The 22785-nt window shown below is 37.0% G+C and overlaps 1 protein-coding gene across 1 annotated transcript; it reads left to right on the top strand.

The window, feature by feature from the left end:
* Positions 1–19799: 19799 nt before the first annotated feature.
* LOC112607695 (olfactory receptor 13D1-like) lies at positions 19800–20735 on the top strand. Its single transcript, XM_025358866.1, has one exon. The coding sequence runs from the start codon at positions 19800–19802 to the stop codon at positions 20733–20735; it is 936 nt and encodes a 311-aa protein (XP_025214651.1).
* Positions 20736–22785: the final 2050 nt, after the last annotated feature.

Genomic DNA, 22785 nt, shown 5'->3' with positions numbered 1-22785 from the left:
TCAGAGCGATGTACTTTAGGGAAGATGAGAGGGTGCAATAATTTTTTGTTAATTAAGAGAGACAGAAAAGCTTAGTGGTAAAGAGGCTAAATATGCTGTCAAACTGTTTAGATTGGAATCTCACCTCCACATCTATCTTGCTAGCCTACACAAGTGATTTCATGTCTTTGAAGCTCAGTTTTCTGATGTACTGTGAAGGTTAAATGTACCAGCTCACTCATCCACACGTACAGCACTTCTCTCATTCTAGAGAAAAGATGCTTCGTTCAATAAACCAAGGACATGGAGAAATACGGGAGTTTAATTATAAACAGGTTTACCTGAGGTGATAGTGAATCACCAGGTAGATGGAATTCAGCGGTATATGGAGATGCAAATTAAAACACTAATAATGGACATTCCATTTGATGCTATAGATGGTATAATTCTTGATGCAAATATTGTAGGTAATACAGAATATGAGAAAAGTAGAGCAACCATTACTAACTTCAACCCACTTTCTAAAGAAGAAAGAAATACAAGCACTAAAAGAGAGGCAAGCAGGCTGTCCAGTGACTGGAAAAAGAGGCATGGCTATGTAGTCTCAGAGATCACAAAATGAAGAGCCTCCAAAGCCAAAGGGACTATCCTAACTCCGAGAATGGGAATTGGGGATACTAACATCAAAAATATCAGAGATACCCATGTAGAAAATGAGTTCAGAAATGGTTCCTCTTGGGCATATTGGAGAGGAAACTCTAGGCCAGTGAAAGGCCAAAGTTGTCAGGATCACTAGGACTCTAAACAAAGATGATAGAGCAATTATTTTGTTGAGCCCAGAAAGGAAGTTATTTTGACTGTCTCTGGACCAACATCCATGAGGTTTCTAGAGAAATGGGAAAACGAAGAAAGCAACTTTTCCTCATTGCAAATTAATTAAAAATGAAACAACCACTTCAATGACTTATGTTTTCTGTAGCTCAGTTGAGGGAACACAGTAAACATCATTTATGACACAAATACATTTAATCCTCATAAAAACCTGAAGACATGCATAATTTACACAATGAAGAACATGTAGTCCAAAAAAGTTATACGAATTGCCCTAGGTCACACAGCTAGGAAGCCACACCGTGGAGGGTGGAGTGCAACTAAAGAGATTCCAAAATTCATACACTTCCTATTACCATACTGTAGAGCTCCATTTTTTCTGATTGCTAAAAGACATGCCAATACCTCTCTATCCACCTCTGCAGCAAATAGATAATGACAATGTACAGCTCTATATGACCTTTAACTGTGTAAAACAGAGTGCTTCCAAACAGGCCAACCAACTCAGGAAGACCATTTCTTTTCTGTTATCTCTAGCCTGGTAACTTTCTCCCACAGGAATATAAAACACAGTCTAATATTTACACCTGAGAAGGCAACTACATCTCAGAGGACATCATTAAAAGTTGACTGACCTACTTCTCTCTGGTACAAATAGGTTACATAGGGATGATATCCCACGTGCCTGCTAACAGTCTAAAGTCAAGCTTGTTAAAGTGAACCTGTAACTTTTTAACAACACTCTTCCCTCCACAAGTTTCCAGAAGGGAATCTGGGGCTGTTCCTAGGAGATTGATTTTTCCTCTTTAGTTGTAACTAAACAGTAAAAAAAGGAGCGTATGAGACCCTCGTGTGGAAAATTTGAAATGAATAATCACCTTATTCTTGGTAAAGAGAGCAGTCCTCTATGAACTGCCATCACCAAGTCATTTAGAAAATGTAATTAGGCTAAAGAAGACTTATTCCAATAAAGACATAGAGTCACAGAGATAAACTGGTGAGAAAGGGAATATGATAACACATGCATTTTGTTTGGTCACATGGAATTAATGAGATTTGCCACAGTCCTCACCCTTCTATATTGCTTCACATCCAGTCTGTTTCATTCAAATACATCAATTGCATCGCAGTGAAGATATTTGAGTTTGTGACCCCAGAATACATTAAATTATTCAGGTATTTCAATTTTATCCCAGGAAATCAATTCGGGGCCTACATAATTAATGTTGTGATTAAAAAAAAAGAAGAAGAATTGGAGTTGTAAGGAAATAGAATGGATCCAACTTTTGGAGCGGAGAGGTTTTTCTCCTGTACTGTTCACATATCCAGGACAGCCATGGGATGGGACAATATAAAGGACAATCCTGCAGCACCAAGGACAGGATTCATTAAGACTTTTACCCAACTCTGATTTACATAATCTACAAAGACACTTAAAGACGGCACAAAGTAAGAGCACAAGGCCACTAAGATGACTGGCAAATAAAGAATGGGAAGTAAATGACCATACTAATCTGCATGCCTTTGTAATCTGACTATCCATCCTGTTGATTCAGAATCACTGTGGAAGCTATGACCACACCCAAACAACAAACTGTTTGTTCATCTGAATCTATATAGGTGATATTCTGTTAAGTGAGGATACTCAAGCTTTCTAGCAGAGGCTGTATCATAAGCATCCATGAGATGCTTCACTGAGAGTATATTATATTGAATATAACACAAATGTGAGCAAGTGTTCAAAGGTCCATCACGCTGCTTAACTTTTTGTCATGATTGCTCAAATTTGTGATGAAATTTGAGAACTTAAATTTGAATGTCTCAAATACTTATACCATTTTTAACATTATTTAGCACCAATTTCAACTAAAAATATATCTGTATCTATCCCTTTGACATCTGGTAGCATTTGACACAGGCATCCGCCATGAGAAGGGAATTAGACCATGCTGACCTGCCACCTCCAGTGTTTCTGCCATACTACGGTCTTCACCCACCCTGACTTCACATAGAGCTCCAGCAGAAGCATGATGCTCTAGCTCAGCCCTGGCTACTGATGAAACATCCAAAGATGAATACTGGGTTGATTTGAAAGAGCTCATGTCTTTTAGGGAGCTGAAGTTCTAGGACATACTAGTGAATGTTGCTGGAATGACAGTACTGACCTTTGGAAGTATGAGCCATGCTTCTCTCAAACATTTTCTGCTTTATTTTATAGGCACCTGTGCTGCACATGAAAATGAAGAACATGTAGTCAGACTGTAGCATTTTCTCTCATTTTGAGACAAATTTCACGGTCCAGAAGACAATTCTCACAAGACACCAAGTTGTGACCATTTCCCAGTTTGCTATGATTGTGAAACTAGGCCCTGACAAGGATTTTTTTTAAATTAAGAAGTAAAACATAGGCAACAATCAATCATTTAACAAATCTTAGCTGGTATGATATGCTGATAAGCAGAGTAGTGGTTTGAAATGTATCACATTTTAAGAATATCTCCCATGCAACTACCTGGAAAATATACTGAAGGAAGGGAACAGTGGAAGTTGAGAGACCAGTTAGGAAGCAGTTGCAAAATGCCATTTTATCTTATTTATAGTTGTCAAAGATTGAATATATCCAAGGTATATATGTATACATTGGGTAATGATTATAAAAATCAAATTAATTAACACATCCATCACCATCTATGCTGTACATCAGATATCTTGTTCATCTTTTTATTTTATTTTTTCCGAGACAGGGTCTCACTCTGTCACCCAGCCACGGGTCACTGCAACATTGATCTCCTGGGCTCAAGTGACCCTCCCACCACAGCATCCCCATAGCTGGGACTACAGTCATGCACCCCCCTGCCCAGCTAATTTTTTGTAGAGACAGGATTTCACCATGTTGCCCAGGCTGGATCTTGTTCACCTAGTTACTGAAAGTTTGTACCATTTGACCAATACCTCCCCATTTTCCCCACTCCCAACCCCTAGCAACCACCATTCTATTTTCTGCTCCTATGAGTTTGACAGCAATGCCATGATAAGCAGGAACTCAGGACTTGGGAGAGCTGTGCCCTACTCATCTTTGTGCTTACTAATGTGCTTACTGACTCAAATACACTTATCAAAAAAAGAGCCTCTTCTAATTTAGATGAAATTATCTTAGACAACTTGCTAATACTTTGTTTAATCAAATTCAATATGTTTATAATTTTGTCTATTAGAAGCAATACATATTTTTCTCAACTCATCAGGAATAGATTTCATTCTTTGGAAACAGTGATTCATTTTGATATTCTTTCCATTGATTTACATAGCTTCATACTGAAACAAAATGATTTCATGTCTGTTGTATTTACCAAAATCAATTCAAAGTGATTATTTTTGGCATCAACATTAGGCAAACTATACTCAGATTCACTGATTTATAATCAAATGTAACAATGTTAACTGTCTTTTATGGAATTCCTATTAAATGCCAAGAATCAAGATAATCACCCTTTAAACTTGACCACGTAACAGTCCTGCAAGATAATTATAACACTAATTTTATAGCTTATTCAAGGTCATTAAGCTACAAATCAGGAAACTGAGGTCCCAAGCCATGTATTTCCAACTCCAAAGTCATTCTCTTGCTATAAAAGCAAGGTGCATATTTACAATCATCAATACTCTTCTAATCAATATAATTAGAAGAGTAGCAAGAACTTTTGCTGAGTATCTACTATGCCTCCATAACAATGTTAAATTCTTCATATGCATAACCTCATTAATTCTCAGAATAACAACATCAGGTAGGCATTTTTAAGTTTCTAATTTTACATATAAGGAAATTGAAGCTTATGGAGGTGCAGTAACCTCCCTAAGATCACAGAGGTGGAGTTTGACAAAGCAGAGCTGATTCCAGAATTTATGCTCTTAATGAGTTCATTCTTAATTCTTACATGACAGAGAGTGCTTTGCCCCGCAGAGTCCTGCAAAACCAGTAACCAGAAGCAGTATGCATAGGAGGGGTCCTTATTTATCATAGGGAACCTCACATTCCTAAGTAGTTTCTTCAGTAATACATGTTCTTAATTATATTTTTAAAAATACATGGAGACTGGCTGAAGGAACATAGAACCATAGACCAGAGCAAGGACAGAGACAGCCATCTGTAAATACTTAAAAAAAAAAAAAAACTGTCCTCGCTCCTGTAATCCTAGCACTTTGGAAGGTCGAGGTGGGTGGATCACGAGGTCAGAAGCTCAAAACCAGCCTGGCCAACATGGTGAAATCTCATCTTTACTAAAAATACAAAAAAAATTAGCTGGGCATGGTCATGGGCATCTGTAATCCCAGCTACTTGGGAGGCTGAGGCAGGAGAACTGCTTGAACCCGGGAGACGGAGGTTGCAGTGAGCTGAGATCACAACACTGCACTCCAGCTTGGGCAACAGAGCGGGACTCTGTCTCAAAAAAAAAGAAAAAATAGCTGTCATGAGAAAAGTCTGTATGTTTGTTGTTGTTGTTCTACAGGGAAAAAGAGTTGCATACAGAGAGTTATATATCAATATATCTATATATCTTTATCTATTGATATATAATATATATAGTTGACTGTAAATAACTGATAATTAGAAATGTACAAAAATAACTTGTGTGGCCTCATAAAGTGTTCTAATCATCACTGGGTCTACAGGCAGAAGTAAGGTAGTTATCAGTCATACTGTAGATGTGTTTCTGTCATCTCATAAGGTTTAGGACTAGGTTTAAGATAATTTCCACCTCTAAGATCCAATCATGTAGAACTTGACAATTTCACTGGTATGATAGTATTTCAGTATGTATGTAATTATCTTTACCTCTACTTTCATAATTCATTATTGAGGTGAGTAAGGCTATGCAAAAAAATAGAAGTACCCCCTTAAAGAATGTTATAATTATTACAGAATTATTTATAATAGTAAAGAAATGAAAGGAAGATAAATCCCCATTAATTGAAAAGAGATCAAATAAAACTTGAGATATAAATAGAACAGAATACTATGTGGCCTTTATAAGTCGTGTGTTCCCTGAGTATTTGATAATATATAAAAAATTACTTGTGATATAGTGTTAAGTATAAAAGGATGCAAATTAAAAGTAAAGGTAGAAGAAATATTATAACCTGTAATATAATGTTACTCATGTTTATCTTTAAAATTTATGACCCTATATTTTTCTACCATATCCAAGTTTATATCAAGGCTAATCACAGAATCTAGCCCATAACAGGTATTAAATAAATATTTTGTGAATGAATAAGAGGGAACTGTGAGACATAGCTTTAATAATCCATTTTGGAAAAATCCGTTAATATTTTTACAATGTAAATCTGGTCTATGTCTGAGACATAAACCAACATAGTTATCATATGATGGGACAAAAAAATAAGTCATAGAAAAATATTTCATTGAGGCTTTTTTGGGATCATATTAAAATCTTACCTAAATTTTTTTTTTTTTTTTTTTTTTTTTTTTTAAGTGGGCAAATTTTATTTTATTACACATCTATGGAGTGGAATATTTTACAATACTCAAAGTTTATTTTCACAACAGACCCTCAAAGGAAGTAGGTCTAGGTTAGCTTGGGTAAAATAAAATTCAAGGAGGTTATAAGAATTGTGTAGACCCACATTAACTGGAAAATTTTAGGTACAGGCTGAGACCCACAACAAATATCCTCATTGTTACCACGAACATTTTCTTTTTTTTTTTTTTTTTGTCAATCCATAAAGTATATATTTATAATTTAAATTCACATACTTTAAATTCAAATACTTTAAATTTATAGCCACAGGTTACCCAATACCCTCAGGTTGCTTTGTGACCTGCAGGAAGATGGAGCTAACATGTATCATTAAAAAAAAAGTCTATTTTACAGTCTATGGAAAATCTGCAATTAGCATGAAGTATCAGACTTAGAAACATGACAAGATAAGCCAAAATAAAATAAGGAGCATGTTATAGAATAATGGACAATATTCAGAATATCATGTTCTGATTTCTATCTTCTTTGCATCTATATGCTTAACAAAAATCAACAATAAAAAGACAAAGGAGGATCAGGAAAAAATAATTAATGAGTACGAGGCTTAATACCTAGCTGATGAAATAATCTGTACGACAAACCCCGTTGACACACATTACTTATGTAACAAACCTGAACGTCCTGCACGTGTACCCCCGAACTTAAATTAAAAGGTAAACAAAGACAAAGGAAATGTTATTGTACTTTTCTTTTGGAGAAAAGTTGAATAATTTTGTCAAAATGATATTACAAAGTGATTTTATTTGCTTAAACCTTGCCTCAAATTATTTCTGAGCTATTAAGTGTTCCATGATGTTGTTTTGAAAATTGGCTATATATATATAAGCTTCTATAATAAATGTTTAAAATTCTTCCAATATATTCTCAATAATAGCTGAAGGAAAATAACAAGACACCAGTGTTGGGTACTGGAACGCAATTTTCAAAATAATCTCAATATAATACTTTTTCTAATAAAGCAATAAAAGTTACTGTGTTTTGGGGATTGAAAAAACTCTCATGAATTTATGAGAGTTAAATATGAAACTTGATAAAAATGTTATACTTTTTTGATAAAAAATAAAATGATTGTAAAATGATAAAAAAAAAAACATTCAATTTTTTTTTTTCTTTTCTTTTTTTTTTTCTTTTTTTTTTTTTAATTTATTTATTATTATTATACTGTAAGTTGTAGGGTACATGTGCATAACGTGCAGGTTTGTTACATATGTATACTTGTGCCTTGTTGGTGTGCTGCACCCATCAACTCGTCATTTACATCAGGTATAACTCCCAATGCAATCCCTCCCCCCGCCCCCCTCCCCATGATAGGCCCCAGTGTGTGATGTTCCCCTTCCCGAGTCCAAGTGATCTCATTGTTCAGTTCCCACCTATGAGTGAGAACATGCGGTGTTTGGTTTTCTGTTCTTGTGATAGTTTGCTAAGAATGATGGATTCCAGCTGCATCCATGTCCCTACAAAGGACGCAAACTCATCCTTTTTTATGGCTGCATAGTATTCCATGGTGTATATATGCCACATTTTCTTAATCCAATCTGTCACTGATGGACATTTGGGTTGATTCCAAGTCTTTGCTATTGTGAATAGTGCTGCAATAAACATACGTGTGCATGTGTCTTTATAGCAGCATAATTTATAATCCTTTGGGTATATACCCAGTAATGGGATGGCTGGGTCATATGGTACATCTAGTTCTAGATCCTTGAGGAATCGCCATACTGTTTTCCATAATGGTTGAACTAGTTTACAATCCCACCAACAGTGTAAAAGTGTTCCTATTTCTCCACATCCTCTCCAGCACCTGTTGTTTCCTGACTTTTGAATGATCGCCATTCTAACTGGTGTGAGATGGTATCTCATTGTGGTTTTGATTTGCATTTCTCTGATGGCCAGTGATGATGAGCATTTTTTCATGTGTTTGTTGGCTGTATGAATGTCTTCTTTTGAGAAATGTCTATTCATATCCTTTGCCCACTTTTTGATGGGGTTGTTTGTTTTTTTCTTGTAAATTTGTTTGAGTTCTTTGTAGGTTCTGGATATTAGCCCTTTGTCAGATGAGTAGATTGCAAAAATTTTCTCCCATTCTGTAGGTTGCCTGTTCACTCTGATGGTAGTTTCTTTTGCTGTGCAGAAGCTCTTTAGTTTAATGAGATCCCATTTGTCAATTTTGGCTTTTGCTGCCGTTGCTTTTGGTGTTTTAGACATGAAGTCTTTGCCCATGCCTATGTCCTGAATGGTACTACCTAGGTTTTCCTCTAGGATTTTTATGGTATTAGGTCTAACATTTAAGTCTCTAATCCATCTTGAATTAATTTTCGTATAAGGAGTAAGGAAAGGATCCAGTTTCAGCTTTCTACTTATGGCTAGCCAATTTTCCCAGCACCATTTATTAAATAGGGAATCCTTTCCCCATTTCTTGTTTCTCTCAGGTTTGTCAAAGATCAGATGGCTGTAGATGTGTGGTATTATTTCTGAGGACTCTGTTCTGTTCCATTGGTCTATATCTCTGTTTTGGTACCAGTACCATGCTGTTTTGGTTACTGTAGCCTTGTAGTATAGTTTGAAGTCAGGTAGTGTGATGCCTCCAGCTTTGTTCTTTTGACTTAGGATTGTCTTGGAGATGCAGGCTCTTTTTTGGTTCCATATGAACTTTAAAGCAGTTTTTTCCAATTCTGTGAAGAAACTCATTGGTAGCTTGATGGGGATGGCATTGAATCTATAAATTACCTTGGGCAGTATGGCCATTTTCACGATATTGATTCTTCCTATCCATGAGCATGGTATGTTCTTCCATTTGTTTGTGTCCTCTTTTATTTCACTGAGCAGTGGTTTGTAGTTCTCCTTGAAGAGGTCCTTTACATCCCTTGTAAGTTGGATTCCTAGGTATTTTATTCTCTTTGAAGCAATTGTGAATGGAAGTTCATTCATGATTTGGCTCTCTGTTTGTCTGTTACTGGTGTATACGAATGCTTGTGATTTTTGCACATTAATTTTGTATCCTGAGACTTTGCTGAAGTTGCTTATCAGCTTAAGGAGATTTTGGGCTGAGACGATGGGGTTTTCTAAATATACAATCATGTCATCTGCAAACAGGGACAATTTGACTTCTTCTTTTCCTAACTGAATACCCTTGATTTCTTTCTCTTGCCTGATTGCCCTAGCCAGAACTTCCAACACTATGTTAAATAGGAGTGGTGAGAGAGGGCATCCCTGTCTTGTGCCAGTTTTCAAAGGGAATTTTTCCAGTTTTTGCCCATTCAGTATGATATTGGCTGTGGGTTTGTCATAAGTAGCTCTTATTATTTTGAGGTACGTTCCATCAATACCGAATTTATTGAGCGTTTTTAGCATGAAGGGCTGTTGAATTTTGTCAAAAGCCTTTTCTGCATCTATGGAGATAATCATGTGGTTCTTGTCTTTGGTTCTGTTTATATGCTGGATTATGTTTATTGATTTGCGAATGTTGAACCAGCCTTGCATCCCAGGGATGAAGCCCACTTGATCATGGTGGATAAGCTTTTTGATGTGTTGCTGAATCCGGTTTGCCAGTATTTTATTGAGGATTTTTGCATCGATGTTCATCAGGGATATTGGTCTAAAATTCTCTTTTTTTGTTGTATCTCTGCCAGGCTTTGGTATCAGGATGATGTTGGCCTCATAAAATGAGTTAGGGAGGATTCCCTCTTTTTCTATTGATTGGAATAGTTTCAGAAGGAATGGTACCAACTCCTCCTTGTACCTCTGGTAGAATTCAGCTGTGAATCCATCTGGTCCTGGACTTTTTTTGGTTGGTAGGCTATTAATTATTGCCTCAATTTCAGAGCCTACTATTGGTCTATTCAGGGATTCAATTTCTTCCTGGTTTAGTCTTGGAAGAGTGTAAGTGTCCAGGAAATTATCCATTTCTTCTAGATTTTCCAGTTTATTTGCATAGAGGTGTTTATAGTATTCTCTGATGGTAGTTTGTATTTCTGTGGGGTCGGTGGTGATATCCCCTTTATCATTTTTAATTGCGTCGATTTGATTCTTCTCTCTTTTCTTCTTTATTAGTCTTGCTAGTGGTCTGTCAATTTTGTTGATCTTTTCAAAAAACCAACTCCTGGATTCATTGATTTTTTGGAGGGTTTTTTGTGTCTCTATCTCCTTCAGTTCTGCTCTGATCTTAGTTATTTCTAGCCTTCTGCTAGCTTTCGAATGTGTTTGCTCTTGCTTCTCTAGTTCTTTTAATTGCGATGTTAGAGTGTCAATTTTAGATCTTTCCTGCTTTCTCTTGTGGGCATTTAGTGCTATAAATTTCCCTCTACACACTGCTTTAAATGTGTCCCACAGATTCTGGTATGTTGTATCTTTGTTCTCATTGGTTTCAAAGAACATCTTTATTTCTGCCTTCATTTCATTATGTACCCAGTAGTCATTCAGGAGCAGGTTGTTCAGTTTCCATGTAGTTGAGCGGTTTTGATTGAGGTTTCTTAGTCCTGAGTTCTAGTTTGATTGCACTGTGGTCTGAGAGACAGTTTGTTATAATTTCTGTTCTTGTACATTTGCTGAGGAGTGCTTTACTTCCAATTATGTGGTCAATTTTGGAGTAAGTACGATGTGGTGCTGAGAAGAACGTATATTCTGTTGATTTGGGGTGGAGAGTTCTATAGATGTCTATTAGGTCTGCTTGCTGCAGAGATGAGTTCAATTCCTGAATATCCTTGTTAACTTTCTGTCTCGTTGATCTGTCTAATGTTGACAGTGGAGTGTTGAAGTCTCCCATTATTATTGTATGGGAGTCTAAGTCTCTTTGTAAGTCTCTAAGGACTTGCTTTATGAATCTGGGTGCTCCTGTATTGGCTGCACATATATATTTAGGATAGTTAGCTCTTCCTGTTGAATTGATCCCTTTACCATTATGTAATGGCCTTCTTTGTCTCTTTTGATCTTTGATGGTTTAAAGTCTGTTTTATCAGAGACTAGGATTGCAACCCCCGCTTTTTTTTGTTCTCCATTTGCTTGGTAAATCTTCCTCCATCCCTTTATTTTGAGCCTATGTATGTCTCTGCGTGTGAGATGGGTCTCCTGAATACAGCAGACTGATGGGTCTTGACTCTTTATCCAGTTTGCCAGTCTGTGTCTTTTAATTGGAGCATTTAGTCCATTTACATTTAAGGTTAATATTGTTATGTGTGAACTTGATCCTGCCATAATGATATTAACTGGTTATTTTGCTCGTTAGTTGATGCAGTTTCTTCCTAGCCTCGATGGTCTTTACATTTTGGCATGTTTTTGCAATGGCTGGTTCCGGTTGTTCCTTTCCATGTTGAGTGCTTCCTTCAGGGTCTCTTGTAAGGCAGGCCTAGTGGTGACAAAATCTCTAAGCATTTGCTTATCTGTAAAGGATTTTATTTCTCCTTCACTTATGAAACTTAGTTTGGCTGGATATGAAATTCTGGGTTTAAAATTCTTTTCTTTAAGAGTGTTGAATATTGGCCCCCACTCTCTTCTGGCTTGGAGAGTTTCTGCCGAGAGATCTGCTGTGAGTCTGATGGGCTTCCCTTTGTGGGTAACCCGACCTTTCTCTCTGGCTGCCCTTAAGATTTTTTCCTTCATTTCAACTTTGGTGAATCTGGCAATTATGTGTCTTGGAGTTGCTCTTCTCGAGGAGTATCTTTGTGGCGTTCTCTGTATTTCCTGGATTTCAATGTTGGCCTGCCCTACTAGGTTGGGGAAGTTCTCCTGGATGATATCCTGAAGAGTGTTTTCCAACTTGGTTCCATTTTCCCCCTCACTTTCAGGCACCCCAATCAGACGTAGATTTGGTCTTTTTACATAATCCCATACTTCTTGCAGGCTTTGTTCATTTCTTTTTCTTCTTTTTTCTTTTGGTTTTTCTTCTCGCTTCATTTCATTCATTTGATCCTCAATCGCTGATACTCTTTCTTCCAGTTGATCGAGTCGGTTACTGAAGCTTGTGCATTTGTCACGTATTTCTCGTGTCATGGTTTTCATCTCTTTCATTTCGTTTATGACCTTCTCTGTATTAATTACTCTAGCCATCAATTCTTCCACTTTTTTTTCAAGATTTTTAGTTTCTTTGCGCTGGGTACGTAATTCCTCCTTTAGCTCTGAGAAGTTTGATAGACTGAAGCCTTCTTCTCTCATCTCGTCAAAGTCATTCTCTGTCAAGCTTTGATCCGTTGCTGGCGATGAGCTGTGCTCCTTTGCCGGGGGAGATGTCCTCTTATTTTTTGAATTTCCAGCTTTTCTGCCCTGCTTTTTCCCCATCTTTGTGGTTTTATCTGCCTCTGGTCTTTGATGATGATGTTGACATACTGATGGGGTTTTGGTGTAGGTGTCCTTCCTGTTTGATAGTTTTCCTTCTAACAGTCAGGACCCTCAGCTGTAGGTCTGTTGGAGATTGCTTGAGGTCCACTCCAGACCCTGTTTGCCTGGGTAACAGCAGCAGAGGCTGCAGAAGATAGAATATTTCTGAACAGCAAGTGTACCTGTCTGATTCTTGCTTTGGAAGCTTCCTCTCAGGGGTGTACTCCACCCTGTGAGGTGTGGGGTGTCAGACTGCCCCTAGTGGGGGATGTCTCCCAGTTAGGCTACTCAGGGGTCAGGGACCCGCTTGAGCAGGGAGTCTGTCCCTTCTCAGATCTCAACCTCCGTGTTGGGAGATCCACTGCTCTCTTCAAAGCTGTCAGACAGAGTCCTTTGCGTCTGCAGAGGTGTCTGCTGCTTTGTTATTGTTTTCTGTGCCCTGCCCCCAGAGGTGGAGTCTACAGAGACAGGCAGGTTTCCTTGAGCTGCTGTGAGCTCCACCCAGTTCGAGCTTCCCAGCAGCTTTGTTTACCTACTTAAGCCTCAGCAATGGCGGGTGCCCCTCCCCCAGCCTCACTGCTGCCTTGCCGGTAGATCACAGACTGCTGTAATAGCAATGAGGGAGGCTCCGTGGGTGTGGGACCCTCCCGGCCAGGTGTGGGATATGATCTCCTGGTGTGCCTGTTTGCTCAAAGCGCAGTATTGGGGTGGGAGTTACCCGATTCTCCAGGTGTTGTGTGTCTCAGTTCCCCTGGCTAGGAAAAGGGATTCCCTTCCCCCTTGCGCTTCTCAGGTGAGGCAATGCCTCGCCCTGCTTCAGCTCTCGCTGGTCGGGCTGCAGCAGCTGACCAGTACCGATCGTCCGGCACTCCCCAGTGAGATGAACCCAGTACCTCAGTTGAAAATGCCGAAATCACCGGTCTTCTGTGTCGCTGGCGCTGGGAGTTGAAGACTGGAGCTGCTCCTATTCGGCCATCTTGCTCCGCCCCCCCCTTACCTAAATTTTTTAAAAAGCATGTTAAAAATAAGAAGAAAATACACAGTTTGAAAGATATTTGCAGAAAATTTGAAGAGCAAAGTGTTAATCATATAATCTAATTAATAGTTCATACAAATGAAGAGGAGAGAAAATATAATAAACACAAAGAAAATATTTGATCTAACTACCAATCATAGAAATAAAATGTAAAACAAAGTAGCATTTTATACAAATAGAAGAGAATAAATATATTTTCTTGTTCTAGAAAATGTACAAAGAATGTTCTGTGCAAATATTTCAGGAAAAATATGAAGTGTAAGTGGGGGAAACAATTCTGCCTGTGTACTAAGAATTCTCTCATAATTCATATCTTTGTATTCTGTAGTTCTATCTCTAGAAATTTATCTTATCTCTAGTTGAAGCAACAGCAGATTAGATAGCCAAGTTCATAGATATCAATGGTAATTACATAAAAATCTCAAAAAATTAAAAATAAATATGTCCAATAATATTAAAATTATAGGCTATAGTAATTCCATTTAATAATATATCTTTAAATATTAAAAAAGAATGTTACATATACTATAAAAAAATCAAAAATCAGAAAATTATTGATGTAAAGTGGCAAATGCTAATTAAAATTTATTTATTCTACAATTCTACTGGTATAAAGAAAAATGTTTGCATGTTGCCTGGAATTAACAAAAATATGAAAAACAGAAAGAATTTAAACAGTTGAAATGTAGGATTCTATAGAGTTAACTTAGAATTATTTACGCAGTACAAAAAAAAAAACAAATTTGTGAGAAAAGTTTAACTTTTCTGATAACTTTTGGACATTCTAACTGGATCCTCAACTTACTATAATGCCATCAAATACAGACATATTCAATGAATACTCCAAGAAATGTATGGTTGGGGAAGGTTTTCTTTAGATCAGAATAACTGGGTCTTTGGAATATGCAGAAATCAGGGACTGTATCCCTAGAGAATCCTGTGATTTTTTGACTTACAACCTTAGGGACTGAAGAAGTTTGTAGAAGTAAGTGCTGAACTCCCCTCCAAAAGAGGTGAGTCTCCCTTGAGTAAGCGTCAACTTAAGAACAAATTATGGGAAAACTAGAGTTACGTCATTGATCATTATGCTTAATATGTTTTATTTCCTTGATATCCTCTTAAGAATATTCACATACAGCCAAATTGCCTGAGTATGCCTACTCTTCCTCACATTTCTTTCTAGAAAGAGGAGGTACTGTATCCAAGTTGAGAATCTTCTGGTATCATCTGAAAAATATAAGTGAAATTCAAATTCCTGGGAATTTTTTCCATTACTTAATAGCATGGAATGGTATGGATGATTTTCAAACCCAGTCAGGAGGTAAGATAAACAGAGAAGATTTTATTGCGATTATTTCAAAAGAAAAACATCTTATCAACTAATATAAAGTTTTTGAGTTGACATGGTCGTTGCTTATGGTATTTCAAGAATACAAATATTTAATATATATGTCAAGGAAGAATATGCAAAAACCCAGTCATCACCTACCAGACCAGGAGATTTTATTTAAATTTTTCTCTTTAACTCCAAAATAATCCAGTGGTGTGCAGTCTCTTTTGAGATCATAGAATTAATTCATGTGAGGAAAAGGAAGTTGATTACAATGCAACAGACTCATAAATAATAGGCTAATGGTTATTGTATTTAAATATCTGGTCCACTAAAGTCTTAAGTAACAGTAACAAGGAGAAAGAACACATGGCGATTTATATATTATTCATATATAAACTATGGCCAATAAGGGTTTGAGAAAGCATATAATTAAAGGTATTTGCAGTAAAAATAGAATTAACAACAAGTAATATGAAAGAGAGGTGAGAAATAATTATAACTGAGTGTTAGTTCGAACCCCAGGCAGCCAGGGTAAAAGAAAAAATATTAAATTTTTTTGAGTTCTTATTTACATAGTAAGTCAAATTCCACTATACTAGGCCTAAATTTCCCACAATAGACCTGAAAGGAATTTGGGGTAGGCTTTCATTTGAAGTCATTGTTGTGGATAATGTCTTTATAAGTGGTTTTCAAAAGGGCTAAATTTATTCTCTATGTGCATAATTATCATATAGACCCTTTTTCAAAGCTCAGTTCATCTAATTAACTTGTGGTTTTATAAAATTTTTGTACCGTAAAAATCAGCGAACACTGCAGAACAGAACAGTGCTGATCTTTACTACCATCAGATACTGAACATTGTCTGCATTGATCTCACTGGGAGCTGCAGACCGCAGCTGTTCCTATTCGGCCATCCTTTGAAATGTCAAATTAATTTCTTTGTTAAAAAAAACAAATGTCACAGTAGTATTTGGGTTATTTTGACAATTAAGTGATAAAAATTATATGAAATGTCAAATACATACTAATACTTCACATGTTATAAATTGCCTTTCCCTTTGTGAGCTAAAATAATATGTCTTTCCTCATGGTATATTGAGGGTTAGAGTATATCTATAAATTGATGGTTGACATGTCCATTAAACTTTGTGTCCTATCAATGATCTTAACTGCTCTCTTTAGAAAAGCTGGAGATTACACGATTGTTTCTTCTAGGGAGTATTTAGGGTACAGATGTTACATGGTTTTGCGGGAAAAAAATTAGTACTTTAAATGTTAGACCTTCAAGTAGCTAAGTTAATAAAGCAAAGCAAAACAAGGTTAGATGTTTTTCTAGAAAGTTAGAGAGTTTGACTTCTGGCTTAAATTGAAAAGTCATAAACTTTGCTTAGGTCTATCGCAACACTAAAGCAGCCCCAGAGCATTGAATCATAGACTGGTTATTTCTTACAGGGGCTGGGAGAGGGGTATTTGAGGGTGGCAGGATTCCAGCTAGTTTAGAGCCTGTTGCAAATACAAACTTCATCTTCTAGTAACAATTCTGTTCTAGGCATTAATGGTCTGCAATCTCCTTTGAGATCATTTGATTAAGTATCAAGTTCTTTATCTTGGTTACCTTCAGAAAACAATAAAGACTGTTACCTAGAAGATTTTAAGTGTAGGGATATAAATGCTCTAGATGCAATACAAAAACTAGTGAGTTCCTGTGGATAACTGGAAAGGACACACCAGCACAATTCAGTCACATTGTGCAATCTCTAGACAAAATTGCTGTACTATTTCAATTGTTTTAACATTGATTACTCTGAGTTAGTCTTCCTAATATAATTATAGACAACTGCTTCAGCGTTTTTCACTTTTGTTTACATTTTACTTTTATATATATATTTATTTAGAAATGTAGATACTCAGAAAAGTAGAAAAAAGTTATCTAAAATAACCGTTCACATTTTGGATATTTCTTTCTAGCCTTTATTTTCTATCTGGGTTATCTTGGTTTAGGCTTTCGTTTTGCACACAGTGTTATAATATATACTTTTGTTTCTGTTTTAACTTAATCATCTTAACATAATTTAAATATGACTTTTGTGTTCATACAAATTCCCCACAAACATCATATTAATAGGTGCATAATGGCCCATTACATGAGTGTACTATGATTATTTGACAATTCCACTAACATTAGACAAGAGTAAGACTCTTTTAAAAGATAATATCCAATAAGAGCAAAGATCTGGAAAGAATAAAATTATTCGATACTAGAAGTCCCATGGAAAGTGATTTATTAGAAACTATTCAGCATCTTAACAATCTTCATTTCCTGTTCCCAAGAAGATTCTGGGAATCCATGTTAGGAAATTAAGCCTAAGTGCAAAAAAATGAAGGCATGATGCCTACAGAGTGTTTGTGACTCGCTTCTTAAATTACACCAACATTGCAAGAGTAATTCAAATAATTTATTCTATATTGTTCATTATCCCTTTTTTCCCATTTGAAAGCATCAAAGCAGATTGGTGGTTTCTCTTATAAATATTTGCAAGTGAAATTATGATTGCAGCAACCATCTTAGGGCTGTTCGGATACTATTTATACCATAATTATTTTCCAAACTTAATTTTCAAATAGGAATCAATGTTTAGATGTTCCAAGAAAAGAAAAGAGAGGGCAGTCTACCTGATTCATATCTTGCCTGAAAAAATTTCAATGCAGATTTTCAAGGCCTCTATGTAAATTTCATTGGCAGATTCAGAGTAGGTTAATATATGCAGCTACAGTCATTCAAATTCCTATCTTACTACTAAAAAAAGTGTATGCTGGCCTACCTAACACTTTCTACCTTCTTTGTAATTCATGCCTAGAAAGTAGGATGTAGCTTGAATTAGTTGAAAGCCCTCATTTCCATAGCCAACAGAAGTATAAGCATCCAGCCAGGGGTGGTGGTTCATGCCTGTAATCCCAGCACTTTGGGAGGCCAAAGTGAGCGGATCACTTGAGGTCAGGAGTTCCAGACCAGGCTGGCCAACATGGTGAAACCCCGTCTCTGCTAAAAATACAAAAATTAGCCGGGAGTGGTGGCATGCACCTATAATCCCGGCTACTCAGGAGGCTGAGGCAGGAGAATTGCTTCAACTCGGAAGGCGGAGGTTGCAGTGAACCGAGATCACGCCACTGCACTCCAGACTGGGCAGCAGAGTGAGACTCTGTCTCAAAAAAAAAAGAAAAAGAAATATAAGCATCCTTTTATGCCGATTATCTTGCCTGACCATTGTAAACCGGAGTTTTCATAGAAAGCAGCACAACCTGTGGGCAAATGATTAGCACAGAAATGGCAAATCCTGTACCAGAAACACAGTCATTTGTTTAAAATATTAAGTCAAAATTCATTCATTGCATCAATTTTTTTCCACTAGGGATATATTTTAAAGCTAGATAGAATACCATGAGGATGTTGAGATGTTTTCAAAATGATATTCTGTGACTTATTTGCTATAAAGAAGAAGGTAATCTGCTAATATCTACCCTTTAAGTTTTTTCAGATTAAAGTCATTTGTTCCATGTTCTTTGGTGCACTACTCAGGTGCCTGAACTGGACCAATATTCCTTCTTTAGGAAAACACTGGTCCTAACTGCAAATTCAACAAGAAGAGGAATGAATTTCATATGGACAGAGGTAAAAGGCAGGTTCTTCTCTGTGCAGTTTGGTTGCTTGCAGATATAACCAGAATTGATTGCAATAAACTACACAGAGGTACCTTCATGTTTCACCAGTGTTCAGTTTAGCATTGTCTATTGTCCAGTTGCTATTTTATACACAATTGAAGTAGCAATAGCACTGCAGTGGTATTGGAGTCAGATGATCTGAAAGGCCTTGCTACTCAGGTATGTTCTGTAGACAAGCAATATCAGCATCACCTGGGAACACGTTAATAAATGCAGCGCTCATAACCCACCACACATTTCTTGAATCAGAATATTTTACAAAATTCCTCACGTGACTTGTATGAAGACTAAAGTTTGAAAGCACTCCACAAGATAGCTGGATCTCTTCTTCCTCAGTTGTACATTAAAATCACCTGAAGAGTATTATAAAAAAAAAGAAAAGATGCCTGACTCCCACCCCTTCGATAGAACTTACATCATTTTGGGAGGGTTATAAGGTATAGTTTTAAAAAATGGGATTTAAAGACAAAAAAGTGAAGCTTTGCATAACAACTCCCTCACTTACTTTAATTGTATGTAAGTTTCTCACTAGCCTTCATTTTCTTCGGGGAATTATAGTGTAATAAGATGAATAATATGTGAACATATTTGTAAACTACAAAAAACTAAGCCAATGACATTAATTATTTTCATGGCATAAAATCAAACTATAAATCTTTGTCGAACAGATTAAAGCACGCTCTCTTCAAAATACTGATTTTCAAAGTGGGATCTGTGGATCAACTGCATGAGAAGTAACAGATGCTTGTTAAAAATGCAAATGGTTCTTCCCTGCCTCACACCTCTTGCATCAAAATCTCAAGAAATGGAATACGGAGGCCTGCACTTTTTAACAAACTACCAATATAATTAACATGTGTCTTCAATTCACTGTTTTATGATCCAGAAGAGGAATCCCAGCAGCTAACCTCAAAGCTGTTACCACCACTCTAGCCAGCAGAGATACACTTGCCCCTCCCACACTAATTACCTCTCACTTCATATGTTAATGCTATACAGACTTGTTAAATTCTAGGTATAAAACAGTAACATGGGAAGGATCAATTGGACAGAGATTGAGTTCATTCTGCAGGGACTTTCAGAGTACCCGAGAGCTGAAAAATTCCTTTTCGTGATGTGCTTGGTGATGTACCTGGTGATTCTCCTGGGGAATGGCACCTTGATCATTCTGACACTCCTGGATCCTCGTCTCCACACACCCATGTACTTCTTCCTTGGGAATCTTTCCTTCTTAGACATTTGGTACACATCCTCCTTCATCCCCTCAATGCTGATACACTTCCTATCAGAGAAGAAAACCATCTCCTTCACTAGATGTGTGGTTCAAATGTCTGTCTCTTACACTATGGGATCCACCGAGTGTGTGCTTCTAGCAGTGATGGCATATGACCGTTATGTGGCCATCTGCAACCCTCTGAGATACCCCATCATCATGGGCAAGGCCCTTTGTATTCAGATGGCGGCTCTCTCTTGGGGACTAGGCTTTCTCAACTCATTGACAGAAACTGTTCTTGCAATGCGGTTGCCCTTCTGTGGAAAAAATGTCATTAATCATTTTGTTTGTGAAATATTGGCCTTTGTCAAGCTGGCATGCACAGATATTTCCTTGAATGAGATTATTATAATGTTGGGCAATGTAATATTTTTGTTTTCTCCATTACTGCTGATTTGTATCTCTTACATCTTTATCCTTTCTACTGTACTAAGAATCAATTCAGCTGAAGGAAGGAAAAAGGCCTTTTCCACCTGTTCAGCCCACATGACAGTGGTGATTGTGTTTTATGGGACAATCCTCTTCATGTATATGAAGCCGAAGTCCAAAGACTCGGCTTTTGACAAGCTGATTGCCCTGTTCTATGGCATAGTCACCCCCATGCTCAATCCTGTCATCTATAGCCTGAGGAACACAGAGGTGCATGGAGCCATGAGGAAATTAATGAGTGGACACTGGTTCTGGAGGAAATGATGACACACTGACACCTTTGAGTTTATGCACAAAATACACTCACAAGTTTGAGAGAAGACTTTTAAAGATAGAAGGAAAGCAATTAAGGTCATGTTGAGTCAGAATTTCAGAGTTACAAAAAATCTGAAGATTAAGAGTTTAACTGTATTGCTTTATGAAAATGACTGATTGCATTAAAATATAGAAACAAGTGCTCTGTGAGAGCAAACTTTTGGAAACAAGAAAAATATTTTAAGTAAGTCTTTCTAAGAAAATCTAGCTCATTAATTTTAACAATTAAAACACATTTGTCAGCCCTCTTTTTAAAAAAAAAAAAATTTGTGTTTTTGTTCTTTTATTCTTGCTCTTTATTTTATCCAGGGACTGGATCTGGTCCCAACTTTCCTTTCCAGCTACATATTTCAACCTCTTTCCCTGTCCTTTCCCTCCCACTACCTCTTTGCACAAGCTATGTTCTATTTACTATGTAATTACCAAATTATATCATTTTGTTTCACACCTAATGACAATAGCACATGCTATTCCATCTGCATTTTCACATTTCTCCTTCTCAGGTGAAATCCTAACTATCTTATAAAGGACAGGTCAAGTGTCATAGTCTCTGCAACACAATCCAAAGCTTTCCCAGACTTAGCTATTCCCTCCTCCGTGCTGCCCTGGACTTTATCTCCACTAAGCGATTTTTCTTTTATACTCTAATCATTTATTACCTTCCGAAATTCTTCCCAATAGCAGAACAATGGCTCACTGTTCTCTGCATAAAATCTAATGTCAAGTTAATTAAAAACAGTTGGCAATAATTAACTGTTGAATTAATTAAAAATTTTAAAGGATGGTAAAATACGGTCTAAGTACCTGATTTAATACAGGTAGATAACTGAAATTTATACATTATTTCCTTTACCAAACTACAATTCTAAAAGATTTTGGTAAAATAACAGCTGATTTTTAAACGTAGAGAAAAATTAGAGAAGATAAAGTCTGAATAAAATATTCTGAAGAGATCATTTTGGCCAGGTAAGACAAAAAATCCTAATGTATATTATTATCAAATAAGCAATTGCTGAGAAAAATATATCAATTGTATAAATTCTTATAGAACACTGACAATTTCAATTTCTTTCAAAAGCAATTGATAGTCTCATTTAAAATATTTTCCTTTCATTATAGTCTCATTTAAAATATTTTCCTTTCATTAGAAAAAACCTTGGACTGGCTAGTAAATAATACACAGTTGTATTTTTTGTAAAATATATATTTGCATAATATATAGTTGAGCTGCCTGGTACACTGTCATAGCCTGAGCTGGATGAGGAACTCAGCTCAGGCTATGAGCTGAGGCTATGAACTTACTTGTTCAGTAAAACCAGTAAAGATTTTTATAACCCAATGGCATTGAGAAAGGCATCCTTGCTTGTTCTGCCCAGCATGATGTTTTGGAGCCTGTCCAGAATAAGGGAGATGTCAACATGGAAGAGAGGCTCAGTTCAGGGCGTCAAAGTCCAAGCAGCATGAAAGGGGCATATACACAAGAGGAAGGTGTAGCACCTGACTGAGGACCACACCTGCAAAGAAAAGCTGACTGACAGAAGATATTAGAACACAAATGGGATAAGGGAAACACCTGCACACCATAGGTGGTCAGGAGAGAGTTGTCAGAGTCCTCTTGGGGTGAGAAAAGCATCCATAGTGGGATGGGGAGATTCAGAACATGGGTATCCAAGTCTGAAAGGGGTGAAGAGAGAATCCCTGAAGAAAGACCTAAATGGAGTGAAAAGAGCTCACCTGAGGAGGGGAGAAGAGTCAAGGTGTGTGAGAAACCGATTAGGGTGAAGGGGGCATTTTTGAAGGAAACGGCCTTGTCTGAAGTGTTGGAACCCAAGCCAGTTGAGAAGAATGTCAGCAGTCACAGCTCACTGCAGCCTCGACCTTCACTGGCTCAGGTGATACTCCCACCTCAGCTTCCTGAGTAGCTGGGGCTACAGGCACGTGCCACTACACCCAGCTAATTTTTGTAATTTTTTGTAGAAATGGGATTTTGCCATGTTGC

The sequence above is a fragment of the Theropithecus gelada genome, chromosome 15 (assembly GCF_003255815.1).
Source record: "Theropithecus gelada isolate Dixy chromosome 15, Tgel_1.0, whole genome shotgun sequence".
Lineage (NCBI taxonomy): Eukaryota > Metazoa > Chordata > Mammalia > Primates > Cercopithecidae > Theropithecus > Theropithecus gelada.
Note: the sequence above shows the minus strand (reverse complement) of the source record. Positions and strands in the feature narration are given on the sequence as shown.

Excerpts from the sequence above, each read along its gene's own strand:
- LOC112607695 (XM_025358866.1), top strand. The coding sequence starts at position 19,800 with ATGGGAAGGATCAATTGGACAGAGATTGAGTTCATTCTGCAGGGACTT.